Source organism: Notechis scutatus, chromosome 5 (assembly GCF_049901735.1).
Source record: "Notechis scutatus isolate UNSWTSFEM ecotype Mainland chromosome 5, rNotScu1.2, whole genome shotgun sequence".
NCBI lineage: Eukaryota > Metazoa > Chordata > Lepidosauria > Squamata > Elapidae > Notechis > Notechis scutatus.
In genome coordinates, this window is record NC_142013.1 from 10010405 (window position 1) to 10031796 (window position 21392).

General features: G+C 42.5%; 1 protein-coding gene across 3 annotated transcripts in view; it reads left to right on the top strand.

Moving 5' to 3' along the window:
- The first annotated feature begins 16077 nt into the window (after window positions 1–16077).
- The window catches only part of LOC113420130 (Putative N-acetylated-alpha-linked acidic dipeptidase), a 40062-nt gene continuing 34747 nt past the window's right edge, over window positions 16078–21392 (top strand). For all 3 annotated transcript variants that reach the window (XM_087966105.1, XM_087966106.1, XM_087966107.1), the window contains exons 1-2: window positions 16078–16522; window positions 20198–20309. In XM_087966105.1, the coding sequence (XP_087822231.1) occupies window positions 16393–16522; window positions 20198–20309 (242 nt within the window). In that variant the 5' untranslated portion in view covers window positions 16078–16392. The remainder of the gene's footprint in view (window positions 16523–20197; window positions 20310–21392) is intronic.

The following is a 21392-nucleotide window of genomic DNA, read 5'->3' on the forward strand; positions in this document are numbered from 1 at the left end:
GTTTCTGAAGGAGGTAGAACTTTGTTATGTAGAACAGACTGGTCCAGGCTTTAATGGCCCATTAACAAAGATGGAGCTGAGTTTCTGCCTCTCTGAGTTCTTACTTCTCTTTCAGGGGAAAATATTCCGCCCTTTTAATATTTCCTAGAATATTTCCTTTTTCTAGGAGAGGGGTGGGTGCTAACTTCCTACAGAACCTTATGTAACCTTATCTAAGTTACTCTAAGCAGGTGCCAATTTCAAACTGTTTAATTCATTTTCTCGTGTTTAATACTCAGTAGCAGACTCAGCCCTAAATGGCTGGAGAAAAGGATTGCCTATGGCAAAAGCATGCAACCATCCCTTTCTATACTTAGAATGTCCAGGCAAGGGATGATCCATCCAAGAAATATCTGTTTACCGATGATCTTTTCAAGGGAGACACAGCAGTGGACTGATTAAATTACTTAACCATTTAGATTCAGTCATCACTTAAAGAGCTATCGTATTTCCAAAGGGAGTCCCTTCTTAGACTGATACAGAAAGAACGCTCTGCTTGTTTGAAATGATTTGTGCACAACTGAGAAAGGATTTGAGACTTAATAACAGAATAACAGAGTTGGAAGGGACCTTGTAGGTCCTCTAGTCCAACCCCCTGCCCAAATGGTAATCCAATCTCTTCTTGAAGGTCTTAAGTGATGGCGCTCCCACAACTTCCGAGGGCAAGCTGTTCCATGGGTTGATTGTTCTCACCGTCAGAAAGTTTCTCCTTATTTCTGAGTTAAATCTCTCCTTGTTCAGTTTCCATCCATTATTCCTTGTCTGGCCTTCAGGTGCCTTGGAAAATAGCTTGACCCCTTCCTCCTCTCTGTGGCAGCCCCTCAAATATTAGAAGACTGTTATCGTGTCTCCCCTGGTCTTTCTCTTCCCTAGACGAACCACTTCAGACCAATAGTTGTCCATTGTCTTCTTAAAAACTCCCAGTGATGGAGCATTCACAACTGTTGAAGCTCCCACTCTTATCGTGTATCAGATAGTGGGATGGGTGATATATACAGGTAGTCCTTGATTCACAACAGTTCATTTATTGACCGGTCAAAGTTACAGTGCCTCTGAAAAAAAGGGACTTGTGACCATTTTTTTCACACTTATGACCATTGCAACATTCCCATGGTCCCATGGTTAAGATTCAGCTTGGCACCTGACTCATATTTACGACGGTTGCAGTGTCCTTGGGTCATGGGATTCCCTTTTGCGATCTTCTGACAACCAGATGAAACCAGATTCACTTAACAACCAGGTTACTAACTGATCAACTGCAGTGATTCACTTAACAGCTGTGGCAAAGAAGTCATAAAATGGGGCGAAACTCACTTAACAAATGTCTCACTTAAAGACAGAAATGTTGGGCTCAGTTGTGGACGTAAGTTGAGGAATTACCTATATTTTATTTTATTTTTCTGCAGACTTGCTTATATATGGTTTGCCAATAGTTGACACCCACTTGATGAGACCTGTTTAGTCAGCCAGTCGTTCTGAAACATTGACAAAAATGGTGTTTTACTTAATTTATTGAAATTGTTTACACATTTAAAAAGTGGATGAAAATGCATGGGCTTGTTTTTGTATTAGAATAATAATTGTCTATTTTAAATTGTTTATTAAGAAAAACTGGCTAGAACAAACCAGATGATTAGTCCAGTTTAAAAGCAGGTAATGGATGTTTTCCTAGCACTTCATGGTTTTAAAAAAAAATTATATTCCCAGCAATTAATGGAACTGGAGCTGTTTCAGCTCTCAACAACTTGACAACCAAACGATCTGCTTTTTTGGCACAAAGATTATTATCTCATTTTTTGGGGTGGGGGTAGGGATGGGGATGAAAATTAATCTGCCAAAATTCTGACTAGATAATTGCTTCATATGGCATGCAGTTTCTAAAAATAAAATGAGTACTTCTACAGTCTGCAGAATATGCATTCAGATTATACCAAACAATGTGCATCTGCCAGGTGGTGTGTGTGTGTGTGTGTGTGTGTGTGTGCACATATACACACACATATACATATAAACACACACACAGAGACACATACATATACTTATATACCTACAGGCATGCATGTACACCTACATACATGCATATACACATACACAGACAGTACATATATATATATATATATACAGTAAAATTCCTGACTTGTCAATCATTATTTGACACATTCAATCTATCTTCCAGACTAGTGATTTGGAATATTTAATCATAGGGCTGGAACAGACCTTGGAGGTCTTCTATCCCAACCCCTTGTTCAAGGCTGTGATCTTATGCCATCCCAGCTAAATGGTTGTCCACTCTATTTTTGAAAACTTCCAGTGATGGAGCACCCACATGTCCAGCTGGAGCCAAGCTGTTTCACTGATTGATTGTTCTCACTGACAGAAAATTTCTCCTGACTTCTAGGTTATTTCCCTCTTTGACAAGCTTCCACCCAATACTTCTTGTCCTGCCCCTTTGGTGCTTTGGAGAACAAGCTAGTCTCCTCAAGTATTGGAAGACAGTTATCATATCCTTTCACGTACACACACCAATTCCTTCTCTTTGATAGGCTAGACATACCTAGATCTACCCTGCGGGAAAGACATCGTACTATTTTGAGTTGGCTGTAATAAACATTACATTGCAATACAATCTTTTGCGAAGCTTCTTCTCCAGTAACATTGAACTGCAAACTAGGGCATAGTGTAGTATAGTGTAGTGTAGTGTAAAGTAGAATAGAATAGAATAGAATAGAATAGAATAGAATAGAATAGAATAGAATAGAATAGGATAGGATAGGATAGGATAGGATAGGATAGGATAGGATAGGATAGGACAGGACAGGACAGGACAGGACAGGACAGGACAGCATAGCATAGCATAGCATAGCATAGCATAGCATAGCATAGCATAGCATAGCATAGCATAGCATAGCATAGCATAGCATAGAATAGAATAGAATAGAATAGAATAGAATAGAATAGAATTCTTTATTGGCCAAGTGTGATTGGACACACAAGGAATTTGTCTTGGTGTAAATACTCTCAGTGTACATAAAAGAAAAGATACATTCGTCAAGAGTCGAGAATCATAAGGTGCGATACTTAATGATAGTCATAGGGTACAATAAGCAATCAAATCAAAGTAGGAAACAGTCAATATAAATCATAAGGATACAAGCGACAAAGTTACAGTCATACAGTCACAAGTGGGAGGAGATGATAAGGAGTGATGAGAAGATTAACAGTAATAGTAGTGCAGACTTTGTAATGAACAGTGTTGGGGGAATTATTTGTTTAGCAGAGTGATGGCTTTTGGGAAAAAACTGTTCTTGTGTCTAATTGTTCTGATGTGCAGTGTTCTATAACGTCGTTTTGAGGGAAAGAGTTGAAACAGTTTATGTCCGGGATGTGAGGGGTCTGTAAATATTTTCACAGCTCTCTTTTTGACTCACAGGTCCCCGATGGAAGGCAGGTTGGTAGTAATTGTTTTTTCTGCAGTCCTAATTACTCTCTGAAGTCTGTGTCTGTCCTGCTGGGTTGCAGAACCAAACCAGACAGTGATAGAGGTGCAGATGACAGATTCCATCATTCCTCTGTAGAACTGGATCAGCAGCTCCTTGGGCAGTTTGAGCTTCCTGAGTTGGCGCAGAAAGAACTTTCTTTGTTGTGCTTTTTTGATGATGTTTTTGATGTTAGGGGTCCATTTTAGGTCATGTAATATAGTAGAACCTAGAAATTTGAAGGTCTCTACCATTGATACTGTGTTGTCTAGTATTGCAAGAGGTGGTAGTATGGGAGGATTTCTCCTAAAGTCTACCACCATTTCTACAGTTTTAAGTATGTTCAGTTCCAGATTGTTCTGGTTACACCACAAGGCAAGTTGTATAACCTCCTGTCTGTATGTGGATTCGTCATTGTCTCAAATGAGGCCAAGCACTGTTGTGTCATCAGCAAACTTCAGTATTTTAACAGATGGATCGTACTTACAAAATCATACAAAATCTTCGCCAGACCAAGTCTTGAATATAGCTCATCTGCCTTGGAATCCACACTATATAACAGACATTTATACAATTGAACAAGTCCAGAGGTTGTCAGGACTGCAACGTGCACCCCCATTCAAATCATAAGTCTCTGGCCACATCTCTCAGATTGATTTATTAGGAATTAACATGTCGGTGTTTCCTGGTTGCAGCCGACTCTGACACATCATTCATTTCACCCTTGACCCTGGTCTTCCCCCACCCCCTGGATGTATATTCTCCAATGGGACACATCCATAGCCAAGAGTCATCAATCATGCTCTCCAGTAATAATTTTGCGCACCAGAAGCTTCAGTTCCCAAAGCAATTATTTAAAGCATTTAAGGAATGCACTGCTTTCCCCCCTCTCTTTCTGCTGACAACTAAAAAGGCCAAAGAAGTATTTTGAGTTGACAGAGGTATTTCACGAGAAGAGTCCTCCACTCCTCAGCTCGCAGTAGAACACCTTATGTCACCAGGCTTGAAATTTTGGACCTAGACAACCTAGAACTATGCCGCCTTTGGTTAAACTTAAGCGTAGCACACAAAATGGTCTTCTACAACGTCCTACCTGTCAATGACTACTTCAGCTTCAATTGCAATAACACAGGGGCAAACAATAGATATAAACTCAAAGTTAAACTGCTCCAAACTCGATTGCAGAAAATAAAACTTCAGCAACAGAGTGGTCAATGCCTGGAACTCACTACCTGACTCTGTGGTTACATCCCCAAACCCCCAAAACTTTAACATTAAACTGTCTACTGTGGACCTCACTCCATTCCTAAGAGATCTGTAAGGGGGCGTGCATAAGTGCACCAGCATGCCTACTATCCCTGTCCTACTGTTCCCATTTCTTCATACTCAGTTATTATGTATATACTTACACCCGTTTCTACTTACATGTTTGCATGTTATGTTCATACTTATACTTGCTTTCTCATACATGCTTGACAAACTAAACTAAATAAATAAAATAAAAATAAATAAACAATCTTAGTATTTATAATTCTAATTAGGTTGAGATGAACGTGAAAAAAGAGTGGTCCACAGAACAGAATAACACAGTTGGAAGGGATCTTGGAAATCTTCTAGTCCAACTGCTTATGGAAGTGTGGGTGCAGACCTCAAAAGGACCAGTGTATAATACAAATTCATTTTTATTGGAAGATCCAGAGTATCCTCTTTTGTTTTTCGTTTTATCTTTTGTCGCTTCAAAGGATCAACAAAGATGGTAAGTGGCTAAGAGACTCAAGAATGTTATATTTGAAATGACTGGGTATGTTTAGTCTGAAGAAGAGAATAGACCAATGGGCAACATGTTGGCAGTCCCTCAATGTTTGGAGGACTGTTGTAGGGAAGCAGGTGTGGGTTTATCCTTCCTGGTGTCTGGGGATGGGATGAAAACCTCCCAGGACAAGCCTTTAAAGAAAGAGAGCCAAAACTGAAAAAATTCCTTACCATGAAAGCTAAGAAGCAGTGCAACAGCCTGCTCCGTCACTTCATTTATCTGGATTAGTTTAGCCATTTCCATCTTGGGTTGGACTTGGATTCAAAAACCTCCTAATGGGAATGGGGGAGAAGTTGGTGGAATTGACAGGTCTTGCTGAGATGGATAAATTATCATGGTTTGTTGCGCAGTCAGCCAGATGACCAGACTGGATTTGGTGTTTTTTCTTTTTTGCCTACCATATTCTTCCCAAGGAGAATAGAGTAGAGTAGAGTAGAGTAGCGAAGTTGGAAGGGACCTTGGAGGTCATCTGGTCCAACCCCCTGCTCAAGCAGAACACCCTATACCATTTCAGACAACTGACTGTCCAGTCTCTTCTTAAAAACTTCCAGTGTTGGAGCATTTACAACTTCTGGAGGCAAGTTGTTCCATTGGTTAACTGTTCTGTCAGGAAATTTCTTCTTAGTTCTAGGTTGCACCCACAACATTTGGAGGCTAGCTCGCCTACTGGGGTAATTGTCCTGACTATTAGGAAGTTTATCCTTAATTCCAGGTGGATGGAAACTAACCAAAGAGAGAAGCAACCTAGAGCGAAGGAGAAATTTCCTAATGGTGAGAGCAATCAACCAATGGAACATCTTGCCTTCAGAAGTTGTGGGTGCTCCATCACTGGAGGCTTTCAAAAAATGACTGGACATCTGTTGTATACAGTACTGTGTATTCACACTAACTCTCAGTTATCTGAGCCTGGTATGGCTTGGGCCCATAACCAGTGTTGAGGTAATTCCCCGTTAGGAGAATGAGCGCATACAGCGAGACGTATTTGAGAGTAGTGTTTGAATAATACACATACAGCACATAGATACACTGTACAGTAAATGTAGGCTTTTACTTCTAGAAACGTTAAGCAAAGTCCAAACAAGCAATCCAAAATCATTCACAGGTAGATCAGTCAGTTTTTTCAATCCAGGGATAATTCAATAACAAAGTCCAGTGTCAAAAAAAACAGTTCAGTAAGACTTACATTAAAACCAGAAAATATCAGTCAATTAGGAAAAATGGAGGAACGGCAACACTTTCCAACAGAAGGAAACAGAGACTTACTCACACTCTCTTCTGAGACTAAGGCTAAGACAAACCAGGTTTCTGGCTCCATCTTATGGCCATTTGAGAAACCACACCTAATTACAGTTTTGCATTTTCTTAAAGATACAGTTTTAAAATGTTTATCCTGGTTAATATATTTCTAACCCAAATACCTGGTAGGTGACTTATATTCCTAACAACAGCCATTTGCTTGAAATTGGGTATGTCTAGTTTAAAGAAAAGAAGGAATAGGGGTGACATGATAGCAGTGTTCCAATATCTCAGGGGCTGCCCCAAAGAAGAGGGAGTCAAGCTATTCTCCAAAGCACCTGAAAGCAGGACAAGAAACTAGTCAAGGAGAGAAGCAACTGAGAACTAAGAAGAAATTTCCTGACAGAACAGTTAACCAGTGGAACAACTTGCCTTCAGAAGTTGTAAATGCTCCAACACTGGAAGTTTTTAAGAAGAGATTGGACAACCATTTGTCTGAAATGGTATAGGGTCTCCTGCTCAAGTAGGGATTAGACTAGAAGACCTCCAAGATCCCTTCCAATTTCTATCTACATTGGTACTGTAAATCCTTATGCTGAGTTTGCCTACATATGTAATTTGAATGGGCTATCGATTTAAATAATTTAAATAAGAATTGTCAGTGACTCCAGGGGAGTATTTAAGTGCCTGCACAGCTGCGTTTTCCACCAGCTGAAGCCCCAGACTATTCTTCAAGGGTAGCCCCATGTAGAGCACATTACAGTAGTTGATCTAGGAGGTTACCAGGGAATGAGTGACCAATGAACAGAGCCTACTGATCTGTCAATCAGCCCCCACTCTCCAAAAAGCTGAGAGGTACTGGTGGACATTGATGGTGAAGAATGAAAGCTTCAGTGGGTCTATGGTATTCTGGATATGAAGGTCTGCCCAATGGAGAAGAAGGAGTTCCATTCCTTTAAGTGGAACATCCCCAGGTCATAAATCTTCGTGAGCGTGCAACAAGATATTTCCAAGGTCAGATAAAATGGCTCCCCCTGGGTGAGAAACAAATCTTTCAATCAGGCCATTCCTGATTTGAAGGTAGAACTACACATGTGCAAGAAAATTCCTCTCAGGGAAGAATGAATATTATTTGTGCTCCGTCACAGGATGACATCATTCATGATAATCTGAAATAATTCCCTCTTTCTCATTTACACACAGAGAGAAAGAGAGAGAAAGACAGAGAAAGAGAGAGAGACAGAGAGAGAAAAGGAGAGAGAGAGAGAGAAAGAAAAAAGAAAGAAAGAGAGAGAGAGAGAGACAAAGAAAAAAAAGAGAGAAAGAGAGAGAGAGAGAGAGAGGAGAAAGCAAGAGAGAGAATGAGAAAGAAACAAAGAAAGAGGAAGACAGAGAGACAAAGAAAGAGAGAAAGAGAGAGAAACAGAGAGAGAAAAGGAAAAAGAGCAAGAAAGAGAGAGAAAGAAAAAGAAAGAGAAAGACAGAGAGACAAAGAAAGAGTGAGAGAAAATCAGAGACAGAGAGAGATTATGAAAGTCCTGTAAAAACACCCAGAGTCCTATATACATATGTACATTTTTAAAAACCTGAAATGAGAATATTTTGTTCTTCCAATAACCTTACTTTTAAAAGACAAGGTGGCTTTGGGAACTGTAATCAGTTTTTCACTGTACACAATTTCCTCTCCATTTTGATTTGGGTCATTAACCACAGTCTCTTGTTGTACAAATTATTCAATTTAAATAATGGCATTATGCATCCATGGCCAAATGGGAAAGGCATTCAAAAGTGACACGGTACCCACTTTAGCCTGAATTTGCCATATGTGTAATAATAACTGGAAAATGCAGCACCTCAGCTGTACAGTTACTCTGCTGATAAAGCTCCGCCACATCCAGGACAAAAAATAAAAATAAAAATCAACCAATTGACAGTTTTGCTCTCTGAGTGCCTCCCTCCCTCTCTCCCTCCCCCCTTGCCGCTCCTTCTGTTTCTTCCTGTTTCATTATAATGTTCTTTCCCTAATTTCAGGTCTAAATTTTAGGACCATATTTTCAAGGGAGAAATGCTATTCGCAGTATTTGCGTCGGTGGACACTTGTACCTGTTAGGAAACAAACCAAACCTTGCCTTTTTTTCAGAATTGCACAAGTGTGTGTGTATGGGGGGGGGAGGGTATGATACTTTTGTGGTTTCTAACAGATGCTAAATCCATTCCCCCACAGCAAAGGTGGTCTTCAGCAGGTTCTGACCAGTTCTGCAGAACTGGTAACGGAAGTATTGAGTAGAAAGGAGAAGCGGCAAATACCACCTCTGGTTGGCCCCCTATTTTTGCTGCCTCTACTGGTTGATTAGTGAATTGCAACCCAGGTAAGGCAGCTCTTCCCAAAGTCCAGGTACCTTCGTACAGGTAATCCTTGACATCCGGAAAAAGCCACCGTCCTCTGTGTAATGTTTAACTGCAATAAAATAAAATAAAATAAAATAAAATTCTGATGAGTGTTAAATTTAGTTCTTGAACACCAAGGTTCCTGAGTGCTGATTTGCCACCAGAACAGGGAACCCTTCAAAGAGTTCAGGATGCAGAATGAACGCAATCTTGACATGATAGCAATGTTTCAATATTTAAAGGGTTGCCATAAAGAAGAGGGGGGGGGGTCAACCGATTCTCCAAAGCACCTGAAGGCAGGACAAGAAGCACCCCACTAACCTGCTTTCCAGTTCCGTTCTCCTGTGCAGGGCAACAAAAGAAGACCTAGCCGATCTGCTGGGACTCGGTAGGCCCTCAAATGACCCCCTTGTCTAGAACAGTGTTTGTTATAACCTCAGCCTGGAGAAGTGTGGACTTCTTCTTCTAAGATTCCCCAACCAGAAAGGGGATTATCTACCTATCTATATAAAAGCGAAATACCACTCATGCATCATCCCAAAATCTCCAGAACCGTAAAGCCTACAAATTTGAAATTTGGCACGTATGTTCCTCTTGGCTTCTAGGTGCTTACTAAGAAAGGATATTTCAAAATGACCGTCAGAGCATTAGTATTTTGTATATTACTATTAACACACTCTGATCAGAGGTGGGCATTCAGCAGGTTCTGGTCAGTTCAGGAGAACCGGTAGCGGAAATTTTGAGTAGTTCGGAGAACCGGCAAAGACCACCTCTGACTGGATATTTTATAGTGTCCTTCCCCTGCCATGCCCACCAAGCCACGCCCACAGAACCGGTAGTAAAAAAAAAATTGAATCCAACCACTGCAGGGCAACCATCATAAATAATGTCCAATGGTCACTGAACAAACTGTTCTAAGTCAAGGAGTACTCGTAGTCTCCTTAACAAGCTTCCATTGGAGGGTAGAGGGGAATATTTAGGTTTGAAAATGCCTTATCCAGAACATTAGAGCGAACTGACACATTGGTAGCTGTGCAACAACAACAACAAATAAAACCCCAGCCTTCTCATGTCAATGGAGCCTACCAGGGAGAATAGGCCCACCATCAAAGGGTCATTTACAATTACAACCCAGCAATTTTGTGGAGGGAGATCCACAAAAGGAGATAGATCTGTGGGAGGAAGGTGGGAGGTAGCAGACGAAGCACACTCAAGAAAGCCTGTAGCTCATCCTAATGAGATTATTATTGCAGAGAAAGGAAATAGTGGAATGAGAGAGGGAGACATTTTTCTGCTAACCCAGTAAATCTCCAGCCGAAGCCTGGCACTTATTTTTTTTATTACCAGCTGCACCAGATAGTGGAGGAATATGCTTTCTTTTATTACGACTTTGGGAAAGCAGGAAGACAAAAGAGAAAAAAAAAAAAGGTGTGGGGTGGTCATGGAAGGCTGCCATGGTTTTAACAAATTAACAGAGCTGGAAGCAGAGGTGGTATTCAGCAGGTTCCGATCAGTTCTGGAGAGCCGGTAGCGGAAATTTTGAGTAGTTTGGAGAACTGGCAAATCCCACCTCTGATTGGAGATTTTGCAGTATCCTTCCCCTGCCACACCCATCAAGCCACGCCCACAGAACCGGTAGTAAAAAATATTTGAATCCCACCACTGGCTGAATGGGACCTTGTTGGTCTTCTAGTCGAACCCCCTGCCCAAGCAGGAGACCCTACACCATTTCTGACAGATGGCAGTCCAGTCTCTTCTTGAAAGTCTCCAGTGACGATGCTCCCACAATTTCGAAGGCAACTTCTGTTCCATGGGTTGATTGTTCTCACTATCAGAAAATTTCTCCTTATTTCTAGGTTGAATCTCTCCTTGTTCAGTTTCCATCCATTATTCCTTGTCTGGCCTTCAGGTGACTTGGAAAATAGCTTGACCCCTTCCTCTCTGTGGCAGCCTTCAAATACCGGAAGACTGCGATCATCTCTCCCCTGGTCCTTCTCTTCACTAGACTAGCCATACCGAGTATTTGCAACCGTTGTGTGCTCAAATTAGCATTTCATCGACTGAAGTTTTCTGGCCGAACTGAAAAGACATCAATTGTCCTCTAAATGCTAAAGAAAGAGGATGGACCCCAAATCCTTGCAGATATTGAACTGTAAGTTAAGTGCTGAAATCCATTAAAAAAAAAATAAACATCAAAAGAATAAAATACTAAACCAATTTTAAAAACTGGAAGAGAATAGAGTGGACATGGACACTTACGATAGAACATAAACGAAAGTTAGTCACCATGAAAATGAGATGTTTGCAAAAAGCTTCTGGAGTGACCAAAAGAGATAAAATCAGAAATGAAATAGCTAGGTCCATTCTCCAAAGAAAGAGGTGTTTCTAAGATGAAAGCTGATCTAAACCCAAATTCTACTAGTTTCTGCCCCATGGAAAGACCTGCGAAGATTAGTGGAATTTAAATTCAAGCGTATAAAAAGCATGTGCGTAGAGAAAGTATCTCTCAAAACTTGGCTTAATATCCTCTGGATATGACTTCATGGATGCACCTGTCACACAGTGGTTGATGTTCATTCTAAAGGAAGGAAGAAGTGGTTGGGATTCACTCAAGGAGAGAACGATGGATAGAAAGCCATGAGGTTGTCTGTGAAGGATCTCCATGAGGTTGTCTGTGAAGGACCTCCATGAGGTTATCTGTGAAGGATCTCCATGAGGTTGTCTGTGAAGGACCTCCATGAGGTTATCTGTGAAGGATCTCCATGAGGTTGTCTGTGAAGGACCTCCATGAGGTTATCTGTGAAGGATCTCCATGAGGTTGTCTGTGAAGGACCTCCATGAGGTTATCTGTGAAGGATCTCCATGAGGTTGTCTGTGAAGGACCTCCATGAGGTTATCTGTGAAGGATCTCCATGAGGTTGTCTGTGAAGGACCTCCATGAGGTTATCTGTGAAGGATCTCCATGAGGTTGTCTGTGAAGGACCTCCATGAGGTTATCTGTGAAGGATCTCCATGAGGTTGTCTGTGAAGGACATCCATGAGGTTATCTGTGAAGGATCTCCATGAGGTTTGTCTGTGAAGGACCTCCATGAGGTTATCTGTGAAGGATCTCCATGAGGTTGTCTGTGAAGGACCTCCATGAGGTTATCTGTGAAGGATCTCCATGAGGTTGTCTGTGAAGGACCTCCATGAGGTTATCTGTGAAGGATCTCCATGAGGTTGTCTGTGAAGGACCTCCATGAGGTTATCTGTGAAGGATCTCCATGAGGTTGTCTGTGAAGGACCTCCATGAGGTTATCTGTGAAGGATCTCCATGAGGTTGTCTGTGAAGGACATCCATGAGGTTATCTGTGAAGGATCTCCATGAGGTTGTCCATAATGGACCTCCATGGCAGGGGCCGCCAACCTTTTGGACGTCAGGGACCACCAAACTCATAATTTTAAATCCCGTGGACCAGAGACCCTGGGAAAATCCCCAAAAAAGTCTGCAGGAAAATTCCCCACCCCGTTTTTCCTACCAATCGAACATTCTTTATTTGGGATCACAGGATACTGTCTCCAAGTCCGTTTTCAGGGAAAGAGAGAGAGGCAGAGAGAGAAAGAGAGGGAGGGAGGGAGGGAGGGAGAATGAGAGAGAGAAAGAGAGAGAGAGAGAGAGATGTTTGGCTTCATGCAAGGAAAGCAGCAGAAGCAGCAGAAGTCTTTCTTTCTCTCCCCCAAACTCCGCCAGAAATGAGTCTTTGCTGGCGCAGCCTCTTGGAGCAGGATGCCTTGCAGGGTCCCAAAGACTCATTTCTGGTGGAGTTTGGGGGAGAAAGAAAGACTTTTGCTGCCTTGCATGCAGCCAAAAGCAGAAGAAGAAAGAAGCGGAAAGAAGCAGCCCGGTGGCCAGGCCAGGCGCATGGGGTGAGTGGAGCAAGTTCCCTCCTCCACCCTTTCCCCCTCCCCTTACTACCTTGTGTTGTCGCAATGCAAGCGATGCAAGTCTTGTGTTCCCACAGGCCATGTGGGTGGCGCAGCCTTGTGTTCCTGTGCATCCTGAATTAATTGCTTTGGGTGGATGCTTTGGGGGGTGACATTTCTCTGTGGACCACCAAATTTTTCCTGCGGACCACTAGTGGTCCCCAGCCCACTGGTTGGTGACCACTGCTCTATGAGGTTGTCAATAATGGACCTCCATGAATTTTTCTGTGAAGGACCTCCATGAATTGTCCATGAAGTCTGTTAGGAGTTGCCTCTTCATGTTAGCTCTTTCCTAGTATCCCATGCTTAGATGTCATTATATTATCTCAAAATGTAGGAATATCCTCAGGAATATTCTCTGGCACAAGGTCTGGTTGAACCCTCTAATCTAATTTCCCAACCTTGAGCATCATTCCGAATTATTAAAGGACATCCAGACACTCCCAGGAAAATTGTTTTGCCCAACTGGTGTAATGTATTGGATTTCAACTCCCAGATTCCCTGATTAAGGATACTGAAAGCCCAACATCTCTGGAGAATAACAGAATAACAAAGTTGGAAGGGACCTTGAAGGTCCTCTAGTCCAACCTGCTGCTCAAGCAGGAAACCCTAAACCATTTCAGACAAATGGTTGTCCTTGTTGTTGTTGTTAGTTGCAAAGTCTTGTCCGACCCATCGTGACACCATGGACAACGTTCCTCCAGGCCTTCCTGTCCTCTACCATCTTCTGGAGTCCATTTAAGCTCACACCAGCTCCTTCAGTGACTCCATCCAGCCACCTCATTCTCTGCTGCCCCCTTCTTCTTTTGCCTTCAACCTTCCCCAGCATTAGGCTCTTCTCCGGTGAGTCCTTCCTTCTCATTAGGTGGCTAAAGTATTTGAGTTTCATCTTCAGGATCTGGCCTTGTAAAGAGCAGTCAGGGCTGATCTCCCTTAGGATCGATCGATTGACTAAGGGACTTGCAGGAGGCTTCTCCTCCAGCACCATAGTTCAAAGGCCTCCATTCTTTGGCGCTCAGCCTTCCTTACAGTCCAACTTTCACAGCCATACATTGCAACTGGTTGTCCTATCTCTTCTTAAAAACACCAGGTTGGGCAAAGTTCTTCTAGAATCAGGGGTGGGATTCTACCAGTTCACACCTATTCGCTAGAACCGGTTGTTAACCTTCTAAGCAGTTCGGAGAACTGGTTGTTAGAAGAAATGACTGGCCTAATCCTGTAAGGAAGGCAGGAAGGAAACATTCTGGTGTTGCTTACAGAAACTGCCTCTCCTTTAACCCTTATTACATTCTTGGCAGGACTAGACTTCCTGTCTCAGGAACTTCTCTGGAGATTTTTTTTCCCTTCCTTTGCTGGTACTTTGCTTGTGTGGAGTGACCATTCAAAGTTACAATGGCACTGAAAGAAGTGACTTATGACCGTTTTTCACACTTACGACTATTGCAGCATTCCACAGTCATGAGAGTGACTTATGACCGTTTTTCACACTTACGACTGTTGCAGCATTCCACAGTCATGAGAGGCCAGGTGAGGAGATGCGTGCCTCGATGTGAGTGTTGTTGAGTTGACTATGCCCAGCCAGTAACATGACCACCAAGCCACATCCACTCAGTTGCATGACCACCAAGCCATGCCCACCAACTAAGCCACGGCCACAGAACCAGTTGCTAAAAAATTTGAATCCCACCCCTGACTAGAATACAAAATATGAAGCACAATCCTCTCACCTAATCTGGCTTGTTGGCTATTCCCTATCAAGTACAAACAGGTCTGCATTTTTATTCTCAACTCACCTGTTCACATTGCTAGCTGATTTATGAATAGGTCTGAACCACAAATCTTAACTGCGAGAAGCAAGCAAGCAGAGAATAGCATCTGAAAAGGAAACTAGATGAAACATTTAAAGAGGGGCGGTTTTCCATTGTGCATCTCCCTTCTTTGAAAAATATCCAGGCAGGAGAATAGTGCAATCTGGATCAGCATTTGTAGCAGGATTTGGGGAAAGTCTAATTTTTCTGTTTGAATATGCATCACTCAGAGGTACCACAGCAATTTCTTTTTAAAGCTACCCTGTACCTACTGCCACTTACAGTAGCAAAAAATTTGAAAGGCATCTGATCTCACCTTTTTCAACTAACAAATTCCAATGCAATTTTTAATATATTTTCTAATTATTATTTAATTAAATTTTATCAAAAATGCAAGGCCAGACTTCTTAAGCTTATCAGAAAAAGTGCTCCCAGGCTATGCTGTTTATGGTACATCTCTGCCATCTACTGGTAAATTGCGATATTGTACAAAAGTGAAAATACTGCTGTTTACTATAAGAATGGAATAGGATGGAATGGAATGGAATGGAACGGAACGGAACGGAACGGAACGGAATAGAACGGAATAGAACGGAATAGAATAGAATAGAATAGAATAGAATAGAATAGAATAGAATAGAATAGAATAGAATCCGGTTCCTTCCTTCCATCCTTCTCTCTTTCTCTCTCTCTTTCTTTCTTTCTTTCCTTCCTTCCTTCCCTCCCTCCCTCTTTCTTTCTTCCCTCTTTCCTTCCTTCCTTCCCTCCTTTCTCCTCCTCCTCCTTTCTGTGCCTTCCTTCCTTCCATCCCTCTTTCTTTCTTTTTTATTTTTCTTTCTTCCTCCTTCTTCCTTCCTCCTTCTCCTTTTCTTTCTCTCCTTCCTTCTTTCCAGCCTTCCTTCCTCCCTCCCTCCCTCTTTCTTTCTTTCTTTCTTTCTTTCTTTCTTTCTTTCTTTCTTTCTTTCTTTCTTTCTTTCTTTCTTTCTTTCTTTCTTTCTTTCTTTCTCTCTCTCTCTCTCTCTCTCTTTCTTTCTTTTTCTTTTCCTTTCTTCCTCCTTCTTCCTTCCTCCTTCTCCTCTTCTTTCTCTCCTTCCTTTTTCCATCCTTCCTTCCCTCCCTCCCTCCCTCCCTCCCTCCTCCCTCCCTCCCTCCCTCCCTCCCTCCCTCCCTCCCTCCCTCCCTCCCTTTCTTTCTTTCTTTCTTTCTTTCTTTCTTTCTTTCTTTCTTTCTTTCTTTCTTTCTTTCTTTCTTTCTTTCTTTCTTTCTTTCTTTCCCATGGCCTCCCATAACTCCTCCTTGAGAAAATATTTTACTACACAAGGAAGTATCGGGTTACTTGAAAATTATGTGCTTTAGGGAAAAGGCCATTTTGGGGAGTTGCAGTCGTAAAACCCAGAGAGTTTGCTTTTGCATCGCTCTAAAAGAAACTCTTCTGAACCAAAACAGCAATGAGTCAGGCCGACCACTTTGGCTGCGGACCAAGAGTGGTGCCCAGTCTGGAACTTTTTCTTCCGGAGACTGGTTTCTCTTTTTAGGAGCCTGCAGGAGGAGCCAAGATCTGGAGAAAAGAAAGCAGAAAGGACTTTGTCCCCATCCATAGCCTGTGAGCCTGTGTGGCTGTTTGGAAGAAGCCTGGAAAACATTAGAGAAATCGACAGTTCTGGAAAGAATGTGGACCAGCTTGAGAACAAGCACCGAACCCGCCTTCCCAAGGGATAGAAGCTGTGGGCCTCGAGTCCGATTCTGGGTGCTGGCAGTGGGAATAGCTGTCATCTTGTTTCTTCTGGGATTTTTAATCGGTAGGACTGAGGCTGCACAATATTGTCATTCTCTCCCTCCCAATGAGAAAAGGACTTGTATAAAACTCTCTCTCTCTCTCTGTCCCTCCCCCCCCCCCCTCTGAATGTGTGTGTGAATGTGTGATCTGTCACTCATTACGGAAAGGGAAATTGCATTCCTGTGCTTGGAAAATGTTTCCTCAGCTTGTTAGAAGCGGGGTGGAAAGGATCCAAATGAGTTTCGGTTTCTCTGGAAAAAAAAAAAAAAGAAGCATTCATGTATGGGAAAGAAAGTATTGGGAAAGTTTGGGAATCCTTTGTGCAATTATTTGGGAATGAACTCCATTTAATAATCCTGTTGGATAACCTTTTTCTTGTTTTCTTTTAAACCAAATTATAAGAAAAAGAAAGAAAGAAAGAAAGAAAGAAAGAAAGAAAGAAAGAAAGAAAGAAAGAAAGAAAGAAAGAAAGAAAGAAAGAAAGAAAGAAAGAAAGAAAGAAAGAAAGAAAAAGAAAGAAAGAAAGAAAGAAAGGAGGAAAGGAAGAAAGGAGGGAGGGAAGGAAGGAAGGAAAGAGAGAGACAGAGAAAGAACAATTAATGCAGAAATATATAGGAACTAGACAAAGAATTACCAAAAATTGTACAGTTAGTGCTCAGAGACTCAAATCTTTTCTCATATTGTTAAAATATTAATGAGAAACATTAATGAGAAATTATAAAAAAAACAAAAGTATATTCCATTATTTTAACAATATGAGAAAGATTTTAGTCTCTGACTTGATTTCCAAAACATCCACTATTAGTTATAAAAAAAGGAAGGAAGGAAGGAAGGAAGGAAGGAAGGGCTTTTTCTGCAGTGGCCCCTACCCTTTGGAGCATCCTCTCTGCAAAAATTAGTACAAGCCAACCCTGTTAGCTCTTCAAAAGACTCTAAAAAACTGTTTCCAAAATGGGGAGCTTAACCTGTTAAGGATCCTCTTTCCTGGCTGTATTGCTAACTGGCCAAGTGTCTGGGCTGCTATCTATATTTATTTTGGCTGTTTCTATTGTTCTTGTTGTTTTTACTATTTTAAAATGTTTTGGTTTCTTATTTGTAAAAAACCGTTAGTTGCCCAGAGTGAATTGAAATGGTCGGTTATGGAAATCAAATAAATAAAGAAAATTATACATCAATATTTCATTTATAACTTCCCCTTTATTGCATTCTGATATACAATGTGTATAAACATTTAACTGTTTTGCGTATTGTTGTCCTACAATAATGATGGATGTTACACCATCAGGATAGATCTGAGAAGGTTTACTGGCTTGGAGCAACACACTTAAACCAAGTCAGCTATAATTGAGTAGCTACATTTGTACATGGCAAAAATGCAAATGTAATATTTCTAAGTTGCTCGCTGTATGGCTGTCATGCCCCTGTCATTCCGAGGGGGAGGCCGAGCAGCTGATAGGGAGTGGGAGTGTGGCTCCATTGGCTGTGGAAGAAACTGGGGAAGGGCACAGTCCGGCTGGGCAGAGCAGGGGAGAGGTAGAGCAAGGGAGAGGGAATTCGGAGGAAGACCCAGGCCCATCCCCTCTTCATCCTCGGGCATACAGGAAGGAACAGAGAAGAGAGCAACTTAGTTGCATGGTTTACAGGGGAGGAAAGGGCCCTGATTCCCTTCATCAGCTGCAGCTGGAAACACAGTGTTTAAAAAGGGAGTTTGAGCACAGCAACTTGTTGGAAACAAATCGTGTATTATCTTGTTTTGTCGAGGCTTATCTGGGTTCCTGGCATCTTCCCAACTGTGTGTGTTTTGTTGGTCTTTGAAGTCTGCAATTCCTTATCCTGCCCTGTCCAGTTAATTCCTGCAGCGTGGTTTGTGTGGATTTTTATTTACAGTTTATATGTACTTCGTTTTTGGACTGAATTTCCTCCCACTTAAAGACTGTTCTTGGGAGAGTTTTTTCTCCAGCCGAAGGTAACCTGGACATTGGAGGCTAAGCAGAAGGTACTAATGTGACTGTGTTGCCTTTGCGCCATGCCCTGGGTCATCCCAATGGCTTAGTCTAGGGATGTCAAACTTAAGGCCCGCAGGCCGAATCCAGCCCATGGGGTGCCTAGATCTGGCCTGCAGGGCTGCCTTGGAAACAGTGAAGGACCAGCCTGCGGTGCCTCTGCCAGCGAAAATGGAGCTTGGGGGGCTGTGTGCAGCCCCCACCCCCCGGGCTCTATTTTCACTGGCAGAGAGCTGTCAAAACAAAAACAAAACAAAAGGAGAAATGTTTCCCCTTTTGCATTTGAGCATCCAAGAAGGGATAGGAAAGGAGAAAGGGAAAGAGGAAAGACAAAGAAAAAGAAGGAAAGATGGGAAGAGAGCAAGGAAGGAAAAGAAGGGAAGGAAAAAGAAGGAGAAGGAAAGGAAGGAAGAAAGGAGAAAAGGGAAGAAAATGAAGAAGGGGAAGGAAGGAAGGAAAAGGAAGGAAGGAAGGAAGGCAAGAAGGAAGGAAGGAAGGAAGGAAGGAAGGAAGGAAGGAAGGAAGGAAGGAAGGAAGGAAGGAAGGAAGGAAGGAAGGGAGATTATAATGAGAGGGAAGGAGGGTCTGAGAGAAATCCTGCCTTAGCACTTGGCCACCACAGGTGCCTCCCTGACAGGAATGATGTTGAGCTGACCATGTCCACCCTGGCCATGCAATGAAATCAAGTTTGACACCCCGAGCTTAGGCTGTTGTGTACAACCGTACCAATTGATTATATGTAGTCCTTGATTTACAACATTTTGTCTAGCCCTCAAAGTTACAATGGCACTGAAAAAGTCCCTTATGAACATTTTTCACACTTGTGACCATTGCAGCAACAACGGTCACATGATCCAGATTCAGATGCTTGGCAATTGACTCATATTTACAGTGGCGGCAGTGTCTTGTGGGTGGGGTCATGCAATCCCTTTTTGCGATCCCTTCTGACCAGCACAGTCAACGGGAAAACCGGATTCCCTTAGCCACGTGTGGCTAACTTAAGAACTGCAGTGAATTCCCTGAACAATGGTGGCAAGAAAGGACGTAAAATGAGGCAAAACTCAACTGTGCCACTTAGCAACATAAATTTTGAGGCTCAATGGTGGTCCTAAGTTGAGGACTAGCTGTGCCGCAGTTTATGGTTCATGAAGAAAACGATGAGTATGAGCTTATTCCACACCCAAATTAATTGCGTTGACACAACTGGTGTACCTTTGCTACAGTGGTGGAATTCATTTGTTTTTTTACTACTGGTTCTGTGGGCATGGCTTGGTGGGTGTTGTGTGGCTTGGTGAGCAAGTTGTGGCTTGGTGGGTGTGGCATGGCTTGGTGGGCGTGGCTTGGTGGGCATGGCAGGGGAAATATACCACAAAATCCCATTCCTTCCCCACCCCACTAACCTGCTTTCCAGCTCTGTTCTCCTGTGCAAGGCAACAAAAGAAGACCCAGCTGATCAGCTGGGACTTGGGATGCAGAGAATAGATGTGGGCGGGGCCAGTCAGAGGTGGTATTTGCCGGTTCTCTGAACTGCTCAAAATTTCCGCTACCTGTTCTCCAGAACTGGCCAGAACCTGCTGAGCACCACCTCTGCTTTGCTAGTGAGAAGGTGACTCTTGAATGGTAAAATTTGGGACATGTGACATTTTACCTCTAGGCTTTTCATGTCATAGAAATCGGTTTGATCTGACTTTCAGGTTGGCTGGCAAATAAACATGCCCATCAGTTGCCGAGGACAGATGCCCACAAGGAGATGATGGAGGCCTTCCTGAAGGAAATGAAAGCAGAAAGCATCAAGCAATTTCTTTAGTAAGCTAAACAGGACTGTATGCCAGCCTTTGCAAAAGTTTTGGAATTATATCGCAATGAGATAGAGAAATAGTGATTTTAATGTACACAAACAAACAAACATACACAGAGACACAGAATAGCATACATCTTTCTCAGCCTTGTGCTCGGATGATTGGCATCTCTAGATGACAGTTCAAAATTTGGTTGTGCAAATTGCTCCATCTCAAGGCTGCCTTCCTTCCTTCCTTCCTTCCTTCCTTCCTTCCTTCCTTCCTTCCTTCCTTCCTTCCTTCCTTCCTTCCTTCCTTCCTTCCTTCCTCCTTTCCTCCCTCCCTCCCTCATTCATTCATTCTTCCTCTCTCCTTCTGCTCTTTTTATCTTTCTTTTCCTTTGCAGAAAGTATAGAGCAGGGGTTGGCAACCTTAAACATGCAAAGAGCCATTTGAACTCGTTTCCCACAGAAAAAAAAAAAAAACGGGAGCCCCAAAGCCCTTCCCATGCCTGACTATTTCCTGAGCGGCCACAAAACTAGCATATGTAGTTGAATGAAACATTCTGTTTTCTTCTGAAACTTTTCTTTTCTTGGATTTACCCATGGTTGGCCTACCATAGGTTGAAAAGCTCAATAAATTGTGCGCTGACGGGTGTCACACATGGGCAGTTGAGACATATTTTGAGCGACAGGGGAGCCACAGCAGAGGGTTGAAAGAGCCACATGCGGCTCTAGAGCCATGTGTTGCTAACTCCTGGTATAGAGCCTTTTAAAATGAGTTATGGAGTTTTCAAAAGCATCTGCGGCATCTTTGTTCTGCTTCTTTGCTCCATTTTTTTTTTTGCACATGCCAATGTACGTGTGTATGTGCGTGGGTTTTAAATGAATGTCTGAATTTGTCCCCAGACTGAAGAGGTAATGGATTTTTCACAGTTGAAAGTTAAATTATACGCATAGCAAGGGGTGTACACCGGTAGTGGGATCCTACTTTAGTCGCTACTGGTTCGGCGGATGATCGCATGTGCACGCGCCCCTACTGTGTGCGCCCCTAACAAGCCAATCAGCTGACAGGATGAAGAAACGAAAAGCTAGGAGTGACTCCACCCCAT